This window comes from Equus przewalskii, chromosome 19 (genome assembly GCF_037783145.1).
Source record: "Equus przewalskii isolate Varuska chromosome 19, EquPr2, whole genome shotgun sequence".
Taxonomy (NCBI): domain Eukaryota; kingdom Metazoa; phylum Chordata; class Mammalia; order Perissodactyla; family Equidae; genus Equus; species Equus przewalskii.
This window is the reverse complement of record NC_091849.1, coordinates 32,064,549-32,083,371: the sequence shown is the minus strand read 5'-3', so window position 1 is coordinate 32,083,371 and position 18,823 is coordinate 32,064,549. Positions and strand designations below refer to the sequence as shown.

Below are 18,823 nucleotides of genomic sequence, written 5' to 3'. Positions count from 1 at the left end.
TGCAATCAATCAGAGGATGAAAATTGATGGATAGATGCTCCTGCCTCCTGTCCTCCAGCTAGACAATTTCTGAAGACATTCTGTTTTTCTCCTCAGAAGGTTCCGGTGGAATCGAATCCCCACTGCACGCAACGGTAACATCACTCTCTCTTAAACTGGCTTTTCCTCCTTCGCGATCTCCCACTCTCTACAGCCTCATTTCTGCTTTCTGGAACGACCTAAATTAACCACCTATACCTATATCACAGGCTCTGCTTTCAGGGACACTCAAATTAAGACAGTCCCTTTCCCATCCTCCTCTCCCATAATCTGTTGTTCTTCTTTCCTGGGCTCCCTGCCACCAACCCCCCAGCAAAACCAGGACTGTAACATTAACGTACAGAATTATAACCCATCAATTTACTGGTCTCTCCACATTCCTGGGGCACAAACTGCTCAAACGCAGGGGCCCTGTGATACGTTTGGGATCCCTCAGTGTCTAGTGAGAGAGAGATATGTAAGCCAGTCAGCACTGCGCCAAGCTGTGGGAGTCACTGAGGCTGTTCACCAATCTTGCCATTCTCTGCCTTCCAGGCACATGGCAAGATCGAATTTCTCGGTGCTCTTGAAGTTAGGTGTAGCTACATGGCTTGCTTTTGCCAATGCAACGTGTATACAAGCCGCATGTGTTGCTGCTTCCAGGCAGAAGTGCTAATTGCCAATGCAATGGGAGACCATTTGAAGAGCCCTCTTTCAATGGAGCTTCCTTTAACCTGGATTTCCAAGTGACTGTGATGCTCAGAGCCCCCCAACACCACTCCCGCTCACCCAACGGGTAGTGTTAGTGAGAAATAAAACAGTTGTGTTAAGCTACTGAGATTGCAGGGCTGTTTGTTACTGCAGCATTACTTAGCCATGCTGCTGACTGATACAAACTGAGATAGGAGTGTATATAAAGTTCACAGGGACACAAACAGTGGGTATCAGGTCTCTCCAGAGGTTCAGAAAAGCTCCATAGAGGAACTAGAGATAAGCCTTAAAAGATGAGTGTTCAACTACCTGATAAGGAAGAGAGACAGCAACCCAGGCAAAGCAATCCATGTGAGAAAAGGCCTGGAGTCTGGAACCCCTGAGTACATTAAGGGAACCGTAAGTAGTTGGGGAAGTTTTAAGGTGGTCAAGGGAAGGGGAGGCCCCAGTAAGACGAAACCATGGAGGAGAGTATGTCCTACTCAGGAGCCAGGGTTGGTAGCTCCTAAGGCAAATAGGTATGTGGCATTTTAGATAAGGAAGTGATACGATTTTATCTGCATTTCAAAACTATTATTCTGGATTCGGTGTGGAAGGTGAATTGGAGGAGCTGGAAGACCAACTGGGAGACATTTATAGTCCTGGCAAGAGACCAGGGGCTAAAAGCAGGCAGAGAAGTGGGGAAGGAGAAGCCAGGACAGCACAGAGGAGCAGAGAGCAGAGGCCCCAGCTCTCCCCGGGCTCTCATAACACCTGGCTCGCCTCCATCCCAGCACCTACCCCAGTGAGCTGTGGGTGCTGATTTATTAACTGTAGTCTTCTTGAAGGTAGAAAATGTCTTCTTTTTTTTTTTTTTTTTAACAAATTCACATCTTGTTATTCAATGAAACATGAGAGAGGTTTTAGCTTCCCGGGAAACGAACTTGAACAAGAGAAGAAAATGTGTCCAATAAATAGATGTGGGTTTTTAGCTTCTAAAGAGATAGATTTCTTTGTCAGGAGTTACATTTGACAGGACAATTTTCTGTATTATTTCACTATTAAATGAATTTATTTCTCATTTCCTTTTAAAAAAGTTTTATCATAGTAAAATACACAAAACATAAAATTTACCATCTTAACCATTTTTAAGTGTACAGTTCAGTGGTATTAAATACATTTATAATGTGCAACCATCACGACCATCCATATCCATAACTCTTTTCATCTTGTAAAACTGAAACTCTATACCCATTAAATAATAACTCCTCAACCCCCGCTTCCCCCAGCCCTGGCAACCACCATTCTATTTTCTGTCTCTATAATTTTGACTGCTCAAAGCATCTCATACAAATGGAATCATATAGTATTTGTCCCTTTGTGTCTGGCTTATTTCCCTTAGCATAATGTCTTCAAGGTCCATCCATATTATAGCATGTCATAATTTCCTTCCTTTTTAAGGCTAAATAGTATTCCATTGTACATGTATACACATTTGCTTATCCATTCATCCATCGAAGGGCACTTGGGTTGCTTTCACGTTAGCTGTTTCACTGTGAATAATGCTGCTATGAACATGAGTGTAAAAATATCTCTTTGAGATGCTGCTTTCAATTCTTTTGGATATATATCCAGAAGTAGAATTCTGGCTCATATCGTAATTGTATCTTTAATTTTTTTGAGGAACTGCCCTACTGCTTTCCATAGCAGCTATATCATTGTACATTCCCACCAACAATGCACAAAGATTTCAATTTCTCCACACCTTCAGGAAATGTATCTTATTCTCCTTTTACCACCAGTACTAGCTCAGGGTTGGCCATTGGAGGAACTCACATATTTATTAAATGGATGGGTAAAGGCTTGGAATGGATGGTGCACCACTGCTTGTGACTATAGGAGGAGAAACAGGTTTGAGAAGAAAGAGAACAGACTCTGTCCAGGATGTATTGAGCTTTAAGTACCTTCAGAACACTCAGGAGGAGATGCATATTCTAGATTGGAAACAGGAGGCAGGTCTAGTGGGAGACAGAAATGTGGGAGTCTGTATCAGTCAGGATTCTCCAGAGGAACAGAACCAATAGTATGCAGGTAAAGAGATTTAGTTTAAGGAATTGGTTCATGCAATCATGGGAGCTGGAGAGTCCAAAATTCACAGGACAGACCAGCGGCCTGGAAACTCAGGGAGGAGGCGATGTTGCAGTCTTGAGTTTGAATTTATAGAGCAGGACGGCAGGCTGGAAACTGAGGCAGGATTCTATGTTACAGTCTTGAGGCAGAATTCCTTCTCTGGAAACCTCAGCTTTTGCTTTTACGGCCTTCAACTGATTGGATGAGGTCCACCCACATTATCAAGGGTAATCTCCTTTCTTTAAAGCCAGGTGAGGGGGCTGACGCAGTGGCGCAGCAGTTGGTTACATGCGCATGTTCCGCTTAGGCGGCCCAGGGTTCGCCTATTCAGATCCTGGGTGTGGACAGGGCACCGCTTGGCAAGCCATGCTGTGGCAGGCATTCACATACAAAGTAGAGGAAGATGGGCACCAGATGTTAGCTCAGGGCCAATCTTCCTCAGCAAAAAGAGGAGGATGGGTAGCAGTTAGCTCAGGGCTAATCATCCTCCAAAAAAAAAAAAGCCAAGTGAGTGTAGATGTTAATCATATCTACAAAATACCTTCACAGAAACATCCAGACTAGCATTTGACTAGACAACTGGGCACCCTGGCCTACCCAAGTTGACACATAAAAAATTAACCATCACAGGGGCTGGACCCGTGGCCAAGTGGTTACGTTCACACGCTCCACTGCAGGCGGCCCAGTGTTTTGTTGGTTCGAATCCTGGGCGCGGACATGGCACTGCTCATCAAACCACGCTGAGGCAGCGTCCCACATGCCACAACTAGAAGGACCCACAACGAAGAATATACAACTATGTACTGGGGGGCTTTGGGGAGAAAAAGGAAAAAAATAAAATCTTAAAAAAAAAAAAATTAGCCATCACAGAGGCCAGCCCAGTGGTACAGTGGTTAAGTTTGCACATTCTGCTTCGGCAGCTCAGGGTTCGTCTGTTCAGACCCTGGGTGCGGACCTACACACCACTTATTAGACCATGCTGTGGCAGGCGTCCCACATATAAAAACAGAGGAAGAGGGGCACGGATGTTAGCTTAAGGCCAATCTTCCTCAGCAAAAGGAGGAGAATTGGTGGCAGATGTTAGCTCAGGGCTAATCTTCCTCAAAAAAAAAAAAAAAATTAACCATCATAGAGTCATCAAGGTGGTAACTAACCCCTTAAGAGCACATGTAGCATGAGAAAAAGAGCAAGAAGGCTAAGGTCAAAAGGAGAGAGTGTGGAGTGAGGGGTTACAGAAGAGACTGAGGTTGTAGAAGGAAGGGAACCCAAAGAAAGGGATGTCACAGAAACCAGGGAGAAGCAGTGAATCAAACAAGCATGGTCAAATGTGCCACAGGCTGCAGAAAGCTCAAGTGAGATGAGGACTGAAAATCAGGAAGCCTTTAGTGACTTTTCATGAGCAGCAGCAGTCTCACTACTGGTGGGAATGTAAATTTGTACAGCTACTTCAGAAAATACTTTAGCATCGGGGGCCAGCCCCACGGCCGAGTGGTTAAGTTCACACGCTCCACTTCGGCAGCGCAGTGTGTCACAGGTTCGGATCCTGGGTGCGGACATGGCACTGCTCATCAAGCCACGCTGAGGCAGCATCTCACATACCACAACTAGAAGGACCCAGAACCAAAAAAATATACAACTACGTACTGGGGGGCTTTAGGGAGAAGAAGGAAAAATAAAATCTTTTTAAAAAGTTTTTTGAAAAAAGAAAATACGTTAGCATCAGTGGGGGCAGTTGAACATGTGCAAACTCCAGCACCCAGCAATTCCACTCTTAGGAACATATTGATGCTTGCTATTCAAGGTGTGGGCTACAGACAGGCAGCGTTGGCATTACCAGGAACTTGTAGAAATGCAGTTCAGACCCCATCCAGACCTATTCACTCAGAATCTGCATATGAACAAATCTCCAAATAATTCATGCGCACAATGAAGTTTGAAAGCACTTGATCTTCAGACGTTTTTGCTCATGTTAAAAAAGTTTTGCAAATTATGTACCCCTTGCACATTTTTATGCTGTTATCGAAAATTTTCCTCAAATGTTGAAACAGTTGCAAAAGGATGCAATTTCCAGCGTGTTGTAAACAACTGATCTATTTTTTTAAGAAGATTAGCCCTGAGTAACATCTGCTGCCAATCCTCCTCTTTTTGCTGAGGAAGATTGGCCTTGAGCTAACATCCGTGCCCATCTTCCTCTACTTTATATGTGGGACGCCTGCCATAGCATGGCTTAGCCAAGCAGTGCCATGTCTGAACCCGGGATCCAAACCAGTGAACCCTGGGCCACCGAAGCTGAACATGCGCACTTAACCGCTGCGCCACCAGGCCGGCCCCCAATTGACCTTTTTTTTTCCCAAGGATTTTATTTTTTTCCTTTTTCTCCCCAAAGCCCCCCAGTACATAGTTGTATATTCTTCGTTGTGGGTCCTTCTAGCTGTGGCATGTGGGACGCTGCCTCAGCGTGGCCTGATGAGCAGTGCCATGTCCGCGCCCAGGATTCGAACGAACGAAACACTGGGCCGCCTGCAGCGGAGCGCGTGAACTTAACCACTCGGCCAGGGGGCCAGTCCCCCAATTGACCTTTTAAAAGAAGTGTTATTTCACTCTTTTAACGATACTCTCTCTGATTCATTAAAAAGTACATGATCACACTCTTCAACAGTCAGAAATTTCACATTGTTCCATTTCTTCTTTTTTTTCCTTTTTTGCTCCATTTCTTCTGAATTCAAATTTTTTATTTCTAGTCCCCAAAACATTATCCCAATATATTTTGTGCTTGAAATTCTTTTATTCTCTGCAAGAAAAATATGTATATAAATTAAAATTGAAGTTTTAAAATTTCCTGTGGCCTTAAGGCTGTAAATGTTAAACTTTTTCTTCTGGATTAAGCAATTAAACAAAAAAAAAAGATTTTATTTTTCCTTCTTCTCCCCAAAGCCCCCTGGTACATAGCTGTATATTTTTAGTTGTGGGTCCTTTAGTTGTGGGTCCTTCTCAGTATGGCTTGATGAGTGGTGCTAGGTCCACGCCCAGGATTTGAACAGGCGAAACCTTGGGCTGCTGAAGCAGAGCACACGAACTTAACCACTCGGCCACAGGGCCAGCCCAATTTTCTTTTTTGAGAAAGATTAGCCCTGAGCTAACATCTGCTGCCAATCCTCCTCTTTTTTGCCAAGGAAGATGCGCCCTCAACTAGCATCTGTGCCCATCTTCCTCTACTTTATACGTGGGATGCCTGCCACAGCATTTCTTTTATGTATTTATTTATTTATTTATTTATTTTCCCTTTTTCTCCCCAAAGCCCCCCGGGACCTAGTTGCATATTCTTCATTGTGGGTCCTTCTAGTTGTGGCATGTGGGATGCTGCCTCAGCATGGTTTGATGAGCAGTGCCATGTCCGCGCCCAGGATTCGAACCAATGAAACACTGGGCCGCCTGCAGCAGAGCGTGCGAACTTAACCACTGGGCTATGGGGCCAGCCCCATGCCACAGCATTTCTTGACAAGCAGCGCATAGGTCCACACCCGGGATCTGAACCAGCAAACCCTGGGCCGCCAAAAAGAAAGGTACGAACTTAAGCACTGAGCCACAAGGCCAGCCCCTGGATTAAGTAATTATTATGATTATCATTAGTAATTAATTTATCAAAACAACATGAATATATTACAAAGTTTGCCAAATGATTTAGCATAAAAAATAAAACTTTATTGGAAGCGCAGTTCGAAATAAGATGACCGAACCACCTCCTTTTCAAGTAGTTCATGTATTTATGGATGAACATTACTTATTTGCTAGAATTAGGATTCAGCATGAATTCTATTCCTATTTTTCATTTTTGTAGAGGTAAGAACTGAATATTTTGTTACCATAAATATGTAGATGAGAATGGAAAGAATTTTCTCATAGCAATGTCACTAATTTCTTTGAAATCATACAAAATGATATACCAAAACCAGTGATCTACCATCAAAAATCAATCAGCTGCTCTCTTCAACAAATGGTGCTGGGAAAACTGGATATCCACATGCAAAAGAATGAAGTTGGACCCCTACTTCACACTGCATACAAAAATTAACTCAAAACAGATCAACAACCTAAATATAACAGCTTAAACCATAAAACTGATAGAAGAAAAGATAAAAGTAAATCTTCATGACCTTGGATTTGGCAATGCTTTCTTAGGTATGCCACCAAAAACACAAGCAACGAAAGAAAAAATAGATAAATTGGACTTCATCAAAATTAAAAAAGTTTGTGCATGAAAGGGCATTTTATCAAGAAAGTGAAAAAGACAACTTACAGATTGGGAGAAAATATTTGCAAGTCATATACCCTCTAAGGATCTAGTATTCAGAATATATAAAGAGCTCTTACAACTCAACAACAAAAAGGCAAACAACTCAATTTAAAAATGAGCAAAGGACTTGAGTAGACATTTCTCAGAGAAGATATACAAATGATGCCAACAACCACATGAAAAGATATTCAACATCATTAGTCATCAGGAAAATGCAAATCAAAACCACAATGAGCTACCACTTCACACCCACTAAGATAACTACAAAAAAAATAATAAAATGGAAAATAACAAACGTTGGCTTGTGTATGGAGAAATTGGAACCCTTGTACAACGTGCTGGTAGGAATGTAAAATTGTTCCACTGCTGTGGAAAACAGTTTGGTGGTTCCTTGAAAGTTAAATATAGAAGTACCATATTACCCAGAAGTTCAACTCCTAGGTATATTACCCAAAAAACCTGAAAGCAGGTACTCCACAAATACAGCTACATTCATAGCAGCACTATTCACAATAGCCAAAAGGTGGAAACAGCCCAATGTCCATCAACAGATGAATGAATAAACAAATTGTGGTATATACATATATTGGAATATTATTCAGCCATAAAAAGGAATGAAGTCGCTAATCATCAGGGAAATGCAAATCAAAACTACACTAAGATATCACCTTACACCTGTTAGATTGGCAAAAACATCCAAAACCAAGAGCGACAAATGTTGGAGAGGTTGTGGAGAAAAAGGAACCCTCATACACTGTTGGTGGGAATGCAAACTGGTACAGCCACTATGGAAAACAGTATGGAGATTTCTCAAAAAGTTAAAAATAGAAATACCCTATGACCCAGCCATCCCATTGCTGGGTATCTATCCTAAGAACCTGAAATCAGAAATCTCAAGAGTCCATTGCACCCCTATGTTCATCGCAGCATTATTTACAATAGCCAAGACGCGGAACCAACCTACATGCCCAGAAACTGATGGTTGGATAAAGAAGATGTGGTATATATACACAATGGAATACTACTCAGCCATAAAAAAAAGACAAAATTGGCCCATTCACAGCAACGTGGATGGACCTCGAGGGTATTATGTTAAGCGAAATAAGCCAGTCAGAGAAAGACGAACTCTATATGACTCCACTCATAGGTGGAAGTTAGTATATTGATAAGGAGATCTGATCGGTGGTTACCAGGGAAAAGGGGGGGTGGGGGGAGGGCACAAAGGGGGAAGTGGTATACCCACAACATGACTAACAAAAATGTACAACTGAAATCTCACAAGGTTGTAATCTATCATAACATTAATAAAAAAAAAAAAAAAGAATGAAGTACTGACACACGCTACAACATGGATGAACCCTAAATACATTTTGTAGTTAGTGCCGTGGAGTGGATTCCGACTCCTAGCAACCCTGTGTACAGCAGAGCGGAACCCTGCTCGGTCTTTTTGCACCATCCTCTCACCTTCTGGCGCTATATGAGACAATGCTCCACTGCTATTCATAGGATTTTCATGGCGAATTTTTTTTTCAGAAGTGGGTGACCAGGTCCTTCTTCCTAGTCTGTCTTAGTCTGGAAGCTTCACTGAAACCTGTCCACCATGGGTGACCTTGCTGGTATTTGAAATACTGGTGACACAGCTTTCAGCAACATGCAGCCATCACAGTATGACAACCAACAGACGGGTGGTGTGGTTCCTTGACAGAAAAAGAACCCAGGCCACGGCAGTGAGAGCACCAAATCTTGACTATCTTAACCACTAGACCAGGGGGCTGGCAAAGACACTGTGATCTGTGAAAGAAGCCAGACACAAAGGGCCATATGTTGTATGATTCCATTTATACAAAACATCTGGAATAGGTAAATCCATAGAAACAGAACACACATTGGTGGTTGCCAGGAGGGAGGAGGGGAACAGGGAGCAACTGTTTAGCGGGTATGAGGTTTTCTTTCGGGATGATAAAAAGGTTTTGGAGCTGGATAGAAGTGGTGATTGCACAGCATTGCAAACATACTAAATACCACTGAATTGTTCACTTCAAAATGGTTAATGTTATGTTATGTGTATTTCGCCTCAATAACAGCAAGAGTTAAAAAAAAAAAAGGCCAATCAGCTGACATTCAATGAGTTCTCTTAATTTTGTTGAAAGGAAAGACAGAGAAAGAACCTGACTAGCAGAATGATGTTACTAGGTCACTCACTTTCTCAGAACCAACACAGACTTTGGACCGCCCCTTTGGTGCCCTGGGGTTTTGACCCTCCTGAATTCCCCCTTGGGCCTTCTTTCTGTGGTAAGGGAGGGTCAGACGAGGGGAGCGGAAAGAGATACCTGCTCTTCTTTCACAGGGGCCCTCTCAGGCCCATCAGCATCCCAGCATCACATGGGAGTGTCAGATCTGCAAACTGTCCCCTTACATCTATCCAGGTCCACCTACCCCTTGGACAGTGCTCTCCCCCTACAGGGATGCATGTGCCCTAGTTTGAAGACTGCTGCCCTGGAGAAGCTTACACGTTGCACCCAGAGAAGACTAAAGAGAGTTCACAGCACATTGTGGTGATAACCACCAGTTTAAAAAAAGCAAACATCCATCCACAGGACAAAAGACAAATAAATGGTGGTGTGAGCATGCAATAGAAAGAAAGTGAATGAATTACAGCTAGACAAGTCAACAAAATCATAATGTGGAGTGAAAAAGCCAGCCCCAGAAGAACACAGGGCATGATTCCATTTATATGAAGATTGAACAGGCAAAGTTAAACAGTACGCTGTTTAGGAAAACCTACCACATGTATAGATAGTGAAACTATGAAGATAAGCAAAGGAAGTATACACAAGAAATGCAGGGTAGAGGTCACCCTGGGGGAGGGAGAGAGACGCAGTCAGCGTGGAGCACACGAGCCATCTAAGGTCCTGGGAATTTATTTCTTAAGCTGTAATCAGGTACCCAGGTATTTGTTTCCTTCATCTTTAACTATACATGCTCATTTTATACATTCTTCTGTGTGTCTAATATATTCACAATAAATATTTTTAGGAGAGAGGATGAGTGTGAAGAAGGGTGAACAGTCAGAACGCTGGCTGTGCCGGGAAGGGGGGAGGGAAGATGCGGCAGCAGCAGCAGCCAGACAGGGACCAGGTGGAGGAAGGACTTTGTTTTTAAACATAGCAAAGACTTGTCTGGGTTTCAAGTAAAGGGGATACGTGGGAAGTCCAGGAGGGCAAGAAATGGAGCAGAGCTAGGAGTGGGATGTAGGAAGGCAGGACTGGCTTTCAACAGGCTCTAAAATTAAGGAGGGGAAATAAGGATGAGGAAAGAAAGAGATGTTTGGGGCTGTGAAGAGGGCACTGGAGCCTCAGTTAAGAGACACAGCCCACTGTCTGCTGAGAGAGGGGTATCGGGAGCAGGGTAGGGGAACTCAGGAGAGTGGATGAGGTTGGAAGGGAGCTGTGATGGGGACAGGGTCTCCTCCAGATGCTCAAAGTAGCATGGAGAACCCAGCTGAAGGGTGCCAGCTGAGAGCAGCTGAGTGATGCTTCTTTTTTCTTTCTTTCTTTTTTCTTTTTTGAGGAAGATTAGCCCTGAGCGAACATCTGCTGCCAATCCTCCTCTTTTTTGCTGAGGAAGACTGGCCCTGAGCTAACATCCATGCCCATCTTCCTCTACTTTATATGCAGGACACCTACCACAGCATGGCTTGCCAAGCGGTGCCATGTCCACACCCGGGATCCGAACCGGTGAACCTCAGGCCGCCAAAGTGGAACGTGCACACTTAACCACTGTGCCACAAGGCCAGCCCCTGAGTGATGCGTCTTGAGTGGCATCTTGGCTAGACAGGAAAGGAAGGGAGAAGGGAGGAAGGGAGAGAGGGAGGTAGGCAGGGAGGAGGAAGGAGGCCCTGACAGACAAGGGAAGACTAGATGACTGGAGGTCTCCCTGGGGAAGTGGACCAGGTGCACTAGCTGCCCACCAGGAGGGAGCAATCTGGGGGCTACTCAGAGAATGGTGTGCTGGTATTTTAAATTTCAGAGAGAATAAAAAGTTCCAAATGCTGATAATCAACACAGTGTGATACTGAGAAGACAGTGGGTGAAATGGAGTCAAGATAAAAGTTGTTGGAAGGAGGTCAAGAAGCTTTGCAGAGGGGCCAGCCCCCGTGGCCGAGTGGTTAAGTTCACTTGCTCCGCTTCGGCGGCCCAGGGTTTCTCTGGTTCAGATCCTGGGGGAGGCTGTGGCACCGCTCATCAAGCCATGCTGAGGCGGCGTCCCACATAGCACAACCAGAGGCACTCACAACTAGAATATACAACTATGTACTGGGGGCTTTGGGGAGAAGAGGAAGAAAAAGAAAAAAAAGAGAAGATTGGCAACAGATGTGAGCTCAGGTGCCAATCTTTGAAAGAGGGGAAAAAAAAAAAAAAAAGCAGCTTTGCAGAAACCAGTAATATTTGTTGCTGAAGGGAAGGGGAGCTGCGTGGGGTGGAAGGGAGGCCTTTCACTAGGTACCCTTTTGTGCTTTTTGAATTTTGAACCATATGAATGATTCCATGAAAACATAAAATAAAGTGGACAATTTTCTTTTAACTGGGGTGTGGATTAGGTCATCTGCATGAACACTGGCAGGCCTGGGGAGGATGCCTCAGCCAGGTACCACAGGCCTGGAAGCCAGTTGCTCATGGCAGCAAGGAGAGGCAGGGCGTAGCAGAGCAGGACTCATGAGGCTGGGAGGAAAGGGGGTTTGGCATGAAGTGGAAGAGTCCTATTCCTGGGATTGGCAAGGAGCTAGGAGAAAACACCCTCCTTTCCCCAGACCTAGTGCTGAGCTGGGTTGGGGATGGTGTGGAAGACTTGGAGGAGAGGGAAGGTGGTGGGCTGCAGGGAGAACTAAATTCCCCCTAAGGTAGGAGGGGGAGGGAAGAGTAGGTCAGGAGGCTGAGGCTGTGAGGGGCTTCCAAGAGCTAGGGAGAATGAGTCACAAGGAAAGAGGAGGAGCCAGCAGCGAGTAATGGTCAGGGGAAGGGAGTACACTGCAGGAAATGGACGGGAGTCTGGGAAAGGGGTTTTTGCAAATGGATGGGAGTGGTGGGGGCCCTTTGTTTTGATAGGGTTTCTTTTCTCCAGCTGTGAGCCCCTGCCACCATCGCCTAAAAAGGACACAGTGTTCACCAGGGTTCCTACAGTAAGAGTGTGGGTCAAAGGAGAAAGGGGGGAAAGTTGGAGATTTTGTTGTAATACAAGAAAGTTTTATCAGCCTCTGGATGAAAAAGGCCAGGCTGCTTTCCCTCCTCTTTTCCTATTGGTCACTTAAGGAACATAGTTATTCCAGTCTGGGCTAAGGACAATTGCAAAAGTAAACCTACTGCCAAAAATACTTTGCACGCCTCAGAGAAATGTCCAAGTTTTCCTCCTGTTTGGGATTATCTAGGCCTCTGCTCGCCTCCGTCAGTAACCAAGAGCGGCGCCCCAAGCCATGAGCTAGCTAGTCCTTGACCACTTTTCTCAGACATACACAAATACGCAAACTCCTTTTCAGATTGAGCTTTTACAGACTCACAGGGCTGGAGAAGAGTTAAGAGGACAATCCCTCCATTTCATTGAAGAAAATACTGAAACTTCTGGGGACTTGGTGACTTCAAATCTGGGCTAGAACCTAGTCTCCTAGTTGTTCCTTGCATCCCTTGTCAGATTTTATTTATAAAGCACACTAAGAATCCTGAATTTATCTGTTCTGGACACTACGCCAGAGCGTTTGGTCCTGCCAGCCAAGGACAGGAGGCCCCCTCAGCACACACTGGCAGAAATTGGGGACCAAGGGACAAGGATCTAGATTCTCCTACATGGGGTATCTATACGTGGGGAAACAGCCCTGAAACATCTCTCCACCAGATCATACAGGAAAAGACAGGGCTGGCCCAATGGCGCAGCGGTTAAGTGTGCACATTCCGCTTTGGCGGCCCAGGGTTCACTGGTTCAGATCCCAGGTGTGGACATGTCACTGTTTGGCATGCCATGCTGTGGTAGGCATCCTGAATATAAAGTAGAGGAAGATGGGCATGGATGTTAGCTCAGGGCCAGTCTTCCTCAGCAAAAAGAGGAGGATTAGCAGCAGTTAGCTCAGGGCTAATCTTCCTCAAAAAAAAAAAGAAAGAAAGAAAAGACAGCCTTGTGCGCTGCTGCTTGTTTCCATACAAAACTGTAGCTGGGTGGACTGGACACATGAAGGACTCGTCGGCTCTCAACTCTACCTGCCACCCAGGACCACCTGTCTTAAACTCAAAGCTGAGATTAGGCTCCCTGTCCCATCCACACTCCCAGAAAGGAGAAGGAGCAAGAAGGGGACAGGAAACAAAACTTTACAAACCTAAGCTCTGACTCTGGCAGCTTCTGTGTCTCCGCCCTCACTGGGCTGTGAAGCATTCTTCGGAGAAGTTTGGCCGTGAGGAAAAGAAGAGATGAGATAGGAAAACAGAATTTTTAAAATTCTTTTGAAAATTTCGTAGTCTGCCTCCCAATTAGGCAAAGATGAAGGGAGGTCTCATTGATTCAGCATCAACTGTACACCAGGCTCACTTACACCTCACATGAGCCCTGTGAGGAATCAAGGCCCTCCAATTCAAAGATAAAGACGCTGTGATTCAGAGAACTGAGCAACTTGCCCAAGGGCCCTCTTTTAGGAAGTAGTAGAATATGGCTCTGAGCCTAGGTGTGTCTGACACAAAAGCCAATGTTCTTTCTCAAATCCACATGGCCTGACTACAAAGGAGATTTCTACAATGAGGGCATTTTAGAATAAAGAGAACTAGGTGCAGGCATAAAAGTCAGAGAATTTAAAAGGGAAAGGCAGAGTCAAGGCACTTCCTAAGCGCTGTGCCCACTCTCCCACCAAAGGGCAGCCCTTGAGTTCAGGATTCAGTTTCAGTCAGGAACAAACTTTTTATGGGTGGATGCTGGCTGTGCTGAAGAGGAATGACTTCAAAAGTCATTTATGGCATGACTTTTATTTGCAAAACATACCCATGACATAATTCTTGCAATCCAGAAGTTTACCATCTAATGGGAAAACCACATATTGAATGCATCACATAACAAGCAGTTTCATCAAAATTGATGAGTTAAGGAAAATGTTCTCGTCTCCTGGAGGATGTAATAAACAAATGCAATTGGCAAGAGACAGGGGCTTCTTCACCTGGACTTGGATGGGTGGGGAACTGAGTGTGGGTATGAGATGCAAGGAGTTGGGAGGGAAGGGAAGCCAGTCTCGCAGGGCGCTAATAAATGCTGGTGGTGAAGCTGTGGAGACTGCAGCTTCGTCTAGGAGTGATAGAGGAAGAGAAGGCAGACGTGCACAGTTGAGAGGTTTTGTTTAGGGCGGTGGAACTCTGACCTCGTCATTCTGGGGGAAGGGCGGGGATCAGAGGGACGGTTGCAGATGGAAAGATTAAAGATAGTAGAATCGTACTAATATAAATAATCGCATAATTAGAAGAATTAGTACTCAGGCTAATTATATAGTAGGGGTGAAATGGGCAAGGTCATTGACAGCGCAAGCGCAGGACGTTTGCCTTGGCAAGAATTCGGGACCAATTCTGAGAATGGAGGGGAGAGGAAGATAGGGTGTGATTTTACACGATTGTGAGACTGAGAAGAAAGTTAAAGGCACTAGATTGTTTCCCTTTGTAGGAAGTTAAAACATCTTTCAGGCCAGGAGGGCTGGGGCTGTTACTAGCTTCAACGAGTTGGAAAAGTGTCAAAGTGTGCCTGGAGGAACTGTGAACACGCTCAACACGGGATGCACGCGAGAACTACAGAGGCCAACCGCTCTGATAGCCGCGGAGCGGCATGGGAGGGGCCGTGGCTGCAACCCGGCCCCGCTCTGCGCAGCTGGGCCAGCGCCGCACCACCCCTGGGAGCAGGTGGCAGCGCCGCCAGGGGTAGCCAAGGCCTGCGGGGAGCGCAGGCGTGCGGGGGCGCGCACGGGGAGGCGCGGAGCCGGCGGCGCCACAGGCCGCGGGGAGCGGGGAGCGGGGAGCGGGGGGCGGGCCCCAGCAAGCGGGCCTCCGCGCGGCACTTGGCACGCAAGCGCAGACGGGCCGCGGGGCCCGGAGGCACACAGGAGGGGGAGCGAGAAAGAGGGGGGTGTGGAACGTATTTCCGCTCTGGCGGACAAATAATACCGGCCAAAGGGGAGGCCAGGCCGTCCGGCCCTTTAATCGTGTGGGGGGGCTGGCGAAGAAAGGGGGGTCGGGAACGGGGGAATCCTGCTCCTTTAATTCCCTCCCCTCTTCCTCCTCCCCGAGTTCTCGCCGACGCCGCCGCGCGCGGGGCCTGGAACACACGGCACGAGCCGCCCCCGCCCCTCCCCCCTTACGCCCACGCGGAGCCGGCCCCGCGCGCGCGCCCCGTGCACCCCCGCGCCTGCGCGCTGCCCAGGCCCTGCCCGTGCGTGGGGGCGCAGCCGACCCCGGGGGGGTGGGGTAAATAGGGGGGGAAAAAAACAGCGCGCGGAACCGGGCCAGGTGAGAGGCGCGTGCACTCAGGGTCGTGGGGCTGGGGGGGCGTGCCACGGAGTTCTGAACGTTGGGGGGGGGGCGTGCACGATGCGTGCAGGCGGCGGGGGGAGGACGTGAAAGGCGCGTGCAAACGTGCAAAGGGGGGGCGGAGGAATGAGGCAGCGGCTAAAAGGGGCGGGGTGAGAAGAGGCTGCAACCTGGGCCACCCCGGAGCCCAAAGCCCCAGGCTTCTGCTCCCCCTTCCTCCAACCTTCTCCTGTGGGCGCGCGGGCTCACCCCATCCTCGCGGGCGGTCAGGCTGGGGGGTGTGGATGCCGCTGCCCCGCCCCCGGGAACCACGCCTCCCTCCTCTGCGAGGGACAGCGCCTCCCGGGGGGTTGGGGAAACTGAGGAAGAGGCCTGAAGACTGGGTGATCTGATTCTGGGGGGTCGGGCAAGAATGAGGGCGAGGGGCCTGGAACCTTGGCTTAGGAGAGCCAGAGACCTTTGTCTCTGACCGGTTTCCTTCCCAACCAGGGTTGCCCACCCCCGCCACAATGGCCTCTGGGGTGGAAGTCCTGCGCTTCCAGCTGCCCGGCCACGAGGCCGCTACACTGCGGAACATGAACCAGCTCCGTGCAGAGGAGCGGTTCTGCGACGTGACCATTGTGGCCGACAGCCTCAAGTTCCGCGGCCACAAGGTCATCCTGGCCGCCTGCTCACCGTTCCTGCGGGACCAGTTCCTACTGAACCCCAGCTCTGAGCTGCAGGTTTCACTGATGCACAGTGCACGCATAGTGGCGGACCTGCTCCTCTCCTGCTACACGGGTGCCCTGGAATTCGCCGTCAGGGACATCGTTAACTACCTGACGGCTGCCTCCTACCTGCAGATGGAGCACGTGGTGGAGAAATGCCGGAATGCCCTCAGCCAGTTCATTGAGCCCAAAATAGGCCTCAAAGAGGATGGGGTCAGCGATGCTAGCCTTGTGAGCAGTGTCAGTGCCACCAAATCCCTCCTTCCTCCTGCCAGGACCCCAAAGCCAGCCCCCAAGCCCCCACCCCCACCCCCTCTACCCCCTCCCCTCCTTCGGCCTGTGAAGCTGGAGTACCCGCTGGATGAGGACCTGGAGCTGAAGGCCGAGGAAGAGGATGAGGATGAGGATGAGGACGTGTCTGATATCTGCATCGTCAAGGTGGAGTCGGCCCTGGAGGTGGCACACAGGCTCAAACCTCCTGGAAGCCTGGGAGGTGGGCTGGGCATTGGAGGCTCTGTGGGCAGCCACCTTGGGGAGCTGACCCAGAGCAGCGTGCCCCCCAGCACTGTGGCCCCACCGCAGGGTGTGGTGAAAGCCTGCTACAGCCTGTCCGAGGACGCGGAAGGGGAGGGCCTGCTGTTGATCCCCGGAGGCCGGGCCAGTGTGGGGGCCACCTCGGGCCTGGTGGAGGCAGCAGCGGTGGCCATGGCTGCCCGGGGGGCGGGGGGCAGCCTGGGGGCTGGGGGGAGCCGGGGACCCCTGCCCGGGGGCTTCTCCAGTGGAAACCCCCTAAAGAACATCAAGTGCACCAAGTGCCCAGAAGTGTTCCAGGGCGTGGAGAAGCTGGTCTTCCACATGCGGGCACAGCACTTCATCTTCATGTGCCCCCGCTGCGGCAAGCAGTTCAACCACAGCAGCAACCTCAACCGCCACATGAACGTGCACCGCGGCGTCAAGTCGCACTCGTGTGGCATCTGCGGCAAGTGCTTCACGCAGAAGTCCACGCTGCACGACCACCTCAACCTCCACTCGGGAGCGAGGCCCTATCGCTGCTCCTACTGCGACGTGCGCTTCGCCCACAAGCCTGCCATTAGGCGGCACCTCAAGGAGCAGCACGGCAAGACCACGGCTGAGAACGTGCTAGAGGCCAGCGTGGCTGAGATCAACGTCCTCATCCGCTAGCGTTAGCGGGGCAGGCAGCTGGGTCCCTGGGCTGGGTGAGAAGGGGGCTCTCTGGCCCAGGAGAATAGGGGGGTGGGGGTCAGGGGCAGGCAGGTACGGTGGGGAACCTGAGCAGATACACATCCTGAGGGAGGGGCCGAGGATTCCTTGGAGAGAAGACCCTGCCTCTTCAGAAGAAAAGAATGGAGGAGGAGAGGGTTCTTTAAGAAGGCCAAGGGAATACGGAGTCAAAGAGAAAGATTTTCTTTTCTTAGTTGTGCATGGATATGTGGAGAGAGGAAAAGGGTCCTATACAAATGAGGAGGAAAAAAGACTGGAAACTGTTTTATTCTTGGGGTAAGGCTGCCCAGGGAGAGGTTCTGACATTTCTTGAGGTAGGGGGCGGGAGGGTGGGAACTGGGAGGGAATTTGGCAGGAGGCAGCTTACCTGCTCCTGCTTAGAATAGATCCTTGGGAGAGGGAGTGGTAGGGGGAAAGGATTATTGAATCTCAGAAAAGGAAGGGGAGACAGTTCTTGCATGCTGGGGAAATGGGACTGTGGGTACAAGGCTCACCGAAACTCTAGAGAGAAGAAAGTAGAGTGGCAGGTGACATGGGGGTGAGCATCCTGGGTAGATGTTGGGATGTGGGGTATAATAGCAAGAACAGTGAATAGTGCTGGGGGGGGTAGGGCACTTAGAGGAGAGGACACGAGAAGGGCTGTTGGGGGGAGGGAGAGGAGTAGAGACTTATACAGTATTTTTTAAGAAAACAAAACGTATTTTTTAGGATTTTTTCTGGAGTTTGGGGTTTTAGTTTTTCTGCTTTTGTTTTCCACAAAATAAAAAAAAAAAGTTTTTTTTTCTTTATAGTCTGTCTGGCAACTGCGTGTAAATGAGCGTCCCACCCTAGACAGCCTCTTCCTCTGATGCCACTTGCTCAATACCTGGAGTCACAACTCATGCACGTCCCATGCCTGAGCCTTGACAGGGGAGGGGAGGGTGATGTGGGCTGCTCTGGCTGGGGACCCTCCCAGTTCTGTAACCTCAATGCTTGGCAGGTACCTCGCTGCACAAGTGTTCCGTGGTTGTTTGGCAGTGGTAACACATGACCTGCTCCTCTCTGAGGAGTCTGGGATCAGGGCCAGGGATGGGGTATAGGTGTGACCATTGTGCCCACCAAGATTGTAAGCAGGAGCCTGTGTTTGGGCATTCTTCGTCTGGGAAAAGGGTTCATGTCCTCAGGAAAGCTAAAAATCACTGTTTGGATTAGGGTACAGGGAAGAC

At 48.3% G+C, this 18,823-nt stretch overlaps 1 protein-coding gene across 3 annotated transcripts; it reads left to right on the top strand.

Moving 5' to 3' along the window:
• The first annotated feature begins 12 nt into the window (after positions 1 to 12).
• On the top strand, positions 13 to 18,406 carry ZBTB12 (zinc finger and BTB domain containing 12). Of its 3 annotated transcripts, none has more exons than XM_070585785.1 (2): positions 13 to 134; positions 16,159 to 18,406. In XM_070585785.1, the coding sequence occupies exon 2, from the start codon at positions 16,179 to 16,181 to the stop codon at positions 17,556 to 17,558; it is 1,380 nt and encodes a 459-aa protein (XP_070441886.1). In that variant the 5' UTR covers positions 13 to 134; positions 16,159 to 16,178; the 3' UTR covers positions 17,559 to 18,406. The 3 variants fall into 3 exon arrangements, with proteins under 3 accessions (XP_070441886.1, XP_070441885.1, XP_070441884.1); XM_070585784.1 differs by lacking the exon at positions 13 to 134 and adding an exon at positions 10,018 to 10,082; XM_070585783.1 differs by lacking the exon at positions 13 to 134 and adding an exon at positions 15,435 to 15,648.
• Positions 18,407 to 18,823: the final 417 nt, after the last annotated feature.

Bases quoted from the DNA above. Each gene is read 5' to 3' on its own strand.
- ZBTB12 (XM_070585785.1), top strand. From the start codon at position 16,179: ATGGCCTCTGGGGTGGAAGTCCTGCGCTTCCAGCTGCCCGGCCACGAG.